The 3933-nt window shown below is 42.3% G+C and overlaps 1 protein-coding gene across 1 annotated transcript in view; it reads left to right on the top strand.

Moving 5' to 3' along the window:
* The window catches only part of LOC107694014 (neural cell adhesion molecule L1.1-like), a 20135-nt gene that overhangs the window by 7772 nt on the left and 8430 nt on the right, over positions 1–3933 (top strand). Inside the window, exon 7 of the mRNA XM_016493626.1 lies at positions 3764–3836. Coding sequence (XP_016349112.1) covers positions 3764–3836 — 73 coding nt within the window. The remainder of the gene's footprint in view (positions 1–3763; positions 3837–3933) is intronic.

The following is a 3933-nucleotide window of genomic DNA, read 5'->3' as shown; positions in this document are numbered from 1 at the left end:
TCCTGATTCCAAGCCTTGAGCTCTACCCCGGGCCCAGGAGTTCTGGCCCTAACAGGTAAGTTTTTGGGGTATGTAGCCTAGGCCTTTGGCCATAGGGAATAATGTCACTGACAGCCGTCTAACGTCCCAGGGGCAACTCCCATGGCAATATGGTAGAGTTGGTACTTAGTGCTCGCCATGGTTTCTGGCATGCACTCCCCTCAGCATGGTGGCGTGGGTATACTGTTCCCCATAGCGACCCCTAGAGGACGCAGTTTGAAGTTCCCATGAAAGGGAACGTCTCAGGTTATGTATGTGTAACAATGGTTCCCTGAGTAGGGAACGAGACACTGCGTCCTCTAGATTTCTTGCCATGCTTCGGATGCAAGCTTCAGATGAAGAAGTGGATGATGTGTTCTCCCGGCGCCTATTTATACTATAGTCGCACCGGTAGTGACGTCATGGCTGTCGCCGGCCAACGTGTTGTTGGTGTTTTTTCAATGTATGCTTCAGACACGGGTCACGACGAGGCGTTCCCCGTAGTGTCTCGTTCCCTACTCAGGGAACCATGGTTACATACGTAACCTGAGACGTTTTGGATTAAACTATTTTTAGAGTTTACACTGAAAAAATGCTGTTTTATAAGAGAAGTCACAGACTTTTTGCGACAGGTGGGATTCAGCTTACAGCACTTCTCATTCATTCCTATAGTATCCCTAAACATTTATTTTGTGTCGCTCAACTCTGACTGAAATTCAGTGACGTCAAGGCTATAGGTGTGTTCGACCACATGCGGCGCTGCACAGACCGATCGGCGAGAGTAGCCGCTTGCTGGTTATATATGCTTTTATCAGTGTTTTTTGATAAACTTGACTCAATATAACATTGCAACTACAGTAAAAGAGACAATCACTGCATCTGAAATCACATACTTCCCTACTATATAGTAGGTGAAAAACAGTATGTGAGGCGAGTAGTATGTCCGAATTCATAGTATTCGAAAAACAGTAGGATGACTTACTACTTCTGCCCAGATTCTGAAGTACACAATTGATGGACACTTTACTATCCCATGAGGCCACAGGAGAGGATTTATGAATAGGCTCGTTTGAGATGCGGCTAGCCTCACCTGAAATGTAGGCGAGAGTAGGAGGCTGCAGTGAGGGGAGGAGTGAAATAAGCGCAGTCAAGACGGACCGCCTCTGTGTCTCTCCGCATCACCGTAGCGCCATTTTGGAGAATATCCACTGAACGCAAGCAGCGTACACGCTTCTGTGTCAGCCGCACCACACGGATGCGCTGTTTTCATTCAAATCAAAGCGTAAATACACGTAGAAAACGTATCATTGTGTCGCGGCTGACACAGAATAGCGTACGCAGTCTGCATACAACTGGCTGAGGGCTGAAATATGCTAATACGGGCAGCGGCAGTGGACGGGGCTTGAGCAATATGACGTCATATAGCTCAGGAAAAACAAAACAGATTGATATTTGAAACTGTTTGGGTTTTTTGGGGATTAAAAAGAAAAAGAAGTGAATGGATTTTTATCATCGTAGGGTGGTTGTGTTCATACACTGCCAATACACATTTATATGCAAACACCGTGTTAAAGTGAGTTTTGCATCTGATGTCCCCTTTAACCTCCTTGGTGATTATAAGGCTTGTTGTCTGGAAAATGTTTAAACTGTTTAACTGGTATCACAAAATCTACACAGAACTTGCACTTCCCAATGAGTACAGAGAAAACAACCATATTCTCTGGAGACCAAAGTCTCACCACCTTGGTTACAGGCTTACTTGACTTCAGCGAAGTATGGTATATAGGAATAAGCTGCACTGAATTATGGTCAGAATTTGCCAGTGGTGGTTTAACTTTAGCAATATACAGGTGCATCTCAATAAATTAGAATGTCGTGGAAAAGTTCATTTATTTCAGTAATTCAACTCAAATTGTGAAACTCGTGTATTAAATAAATTCAATGCACACAGACTGAAGTAGTTTAAGTCTTTGGTTCTTTTAATTGTGATGATTTTGGATCACATTTCACAAAAACCCACCAATTCACTATCTCAACAAATTAGAATATGGTGACATGCCAATCAGCTAATCAACTCAAAACACCTGCAAAGGTTTCCTGAGCCTTCAAAATCGTCTCTCAGTTTGGTTCACTAGGCTAAACAATCATGGGGAAGATTGCTGATCTGACAGTTGTCCAGAAGACAATCATTGACACCCTTCACAAGGAGGGTAAGCCACAAACATTCATTGCCAAAGAAGCTGGCTGTTCACAGAGTGTTGTATCCAAGCATGTTAACAGAAAGTTGAGTGTAAGGAAAAAGGTGTGGAAGGAAAAGGTGTGGAAGAAAAAGGTGTGGAAGAAAAAGATGCACAACCAACCGAGAGAACCGCAGCCTTATGAGGATTGTCAAGCAAAATCGATTCAAGAATTTGAGTGAACTTCACAAGGAATGGACTGAGGCTGGGATCAAGGCATCAAGAGCCACCACACACAGACGTGTCAAGGAACTTAGCTACAGTTGTTGTATTCCTCTTGTTAAGCCACTCCTGAACCACAGACGACGTCAGAGGCGTCTTACCTGGGCTAAAGAGAAGAAGAACTGGACTGTTGCCCAATGGTCCAAATGCTGATTTCATTTTCTAGCAGGATTTGGCACCTGCCCACACTGCCAAAAGCACCAAAAGTTGGTTAAATGACCATGGTGTTGGTGTGCTTGACTGGCCAGCAAACTCACCAGACCGGTATTGTCAAGAGGAAAATGACAAAAAATGCAGATGAGCTGAAGGCCACTGTCAAAGAAACCTGGGCTTCCATACCACCTCAGCAGTGCCACAAACTGATCACCTCCATGCCACGCCGAATTGAGGCACTAATTAAAGCAAAAGGAGCCCCTACCAAGTATTGAGTACATGTACAGTAAATGAACATACTTTCCAGAAGGCCAACAATTCACTAAAAATGTTTTTTTTTATTGGTCTTATGAAGTATTCTAATTTGTTGAGATTACCAAAGACTTAAACTACTTCAGTCTGTGTGCATTGAATTTATTTAATACACGAGTTTCACAATTTGAGTTGAATTACTGAAATAAATGAACTTTGCCATGACATTCTAATTTATTGAGATGCACCTGTATGCATTGGATATGTCCCTATAACACTTATTAGTGCAAAATATTAGTATTTCTTGTGTTACAGCTGACATCCTGTTGAAAACCAGGAAGAAACTGTTGAAGATAACAGTGGTTCATATTACCTAAAAAAAGAAAAAAGAAAGAAAATACCTAAAACAATTTAAAAATTCTGCTATGGGAACACCTTCAGTGTGTGCCAGGTCTGAAGCACTTGTAAAAACACACCAATTCTATTGGCCGAGGCAGTCATGTGACATTCACAAGTGAGCACTCAGCATGCTGACATAACTATATACAGCATATGGATCTCTTCTCTGGGAACCAGGGTTACATACATAACTCCTCTTCATTGTATGGGAACTCAATGCTGCATTAATTGCTGATGATATAAGAATGATAATACCCACTACACCATACTGAAAAAATGCCTGCACTCAAGCTGTGATAAAAACCACAAGTGAGCAACCATGCAACAACCCAGGACCAAATTTCCAGCTGAATAGGCACTCTTTGTCTTCCTCGGGAGAGCCCGCTCAATCCCCTGCCAGAGGCACCACTATGCACTCGATTTTTAATAAGTTTTAATAAGAGTCTGTTGTCAATTTGTCAATCTTTTTTTTTTTTATTCAGTGAAAGATAAAGAGGAGGATCGGGTCAATGCTGGGGCCCGCACAATGAAAGATGGAGAATTTGGAGAGTACAGGTAAGTGCAGTTAGCCATTTACGTCACATTACTGTGTATTTACACAAGTAGCTCTGACATTTATAAGAGAGTGATTATAGAATTTTTGGAGAGATTT

The sequence above is a fragment of the Sinocyclocheilus anshuiensis genome, unplaced genomic scaffold (genome assembly GCF_001515605.1).
Source record: "Sinocyclocheilus anshuiensis isolate Anshui unplaced genomic scaffold, SAMN03320099.WGS_v1.1 scaffold2569, whole genome shotgun sequence".
NCBI lineage: Eukaryota > Metazoa > Chordata > Actinopteri > Cypriniformes > Cyprinidae > Sinocyclocheilus > Sinocyclocheilus anshuiensis.
This window is presented reverse-complemented; position numbering and strand designations above follow the sequence as displayed.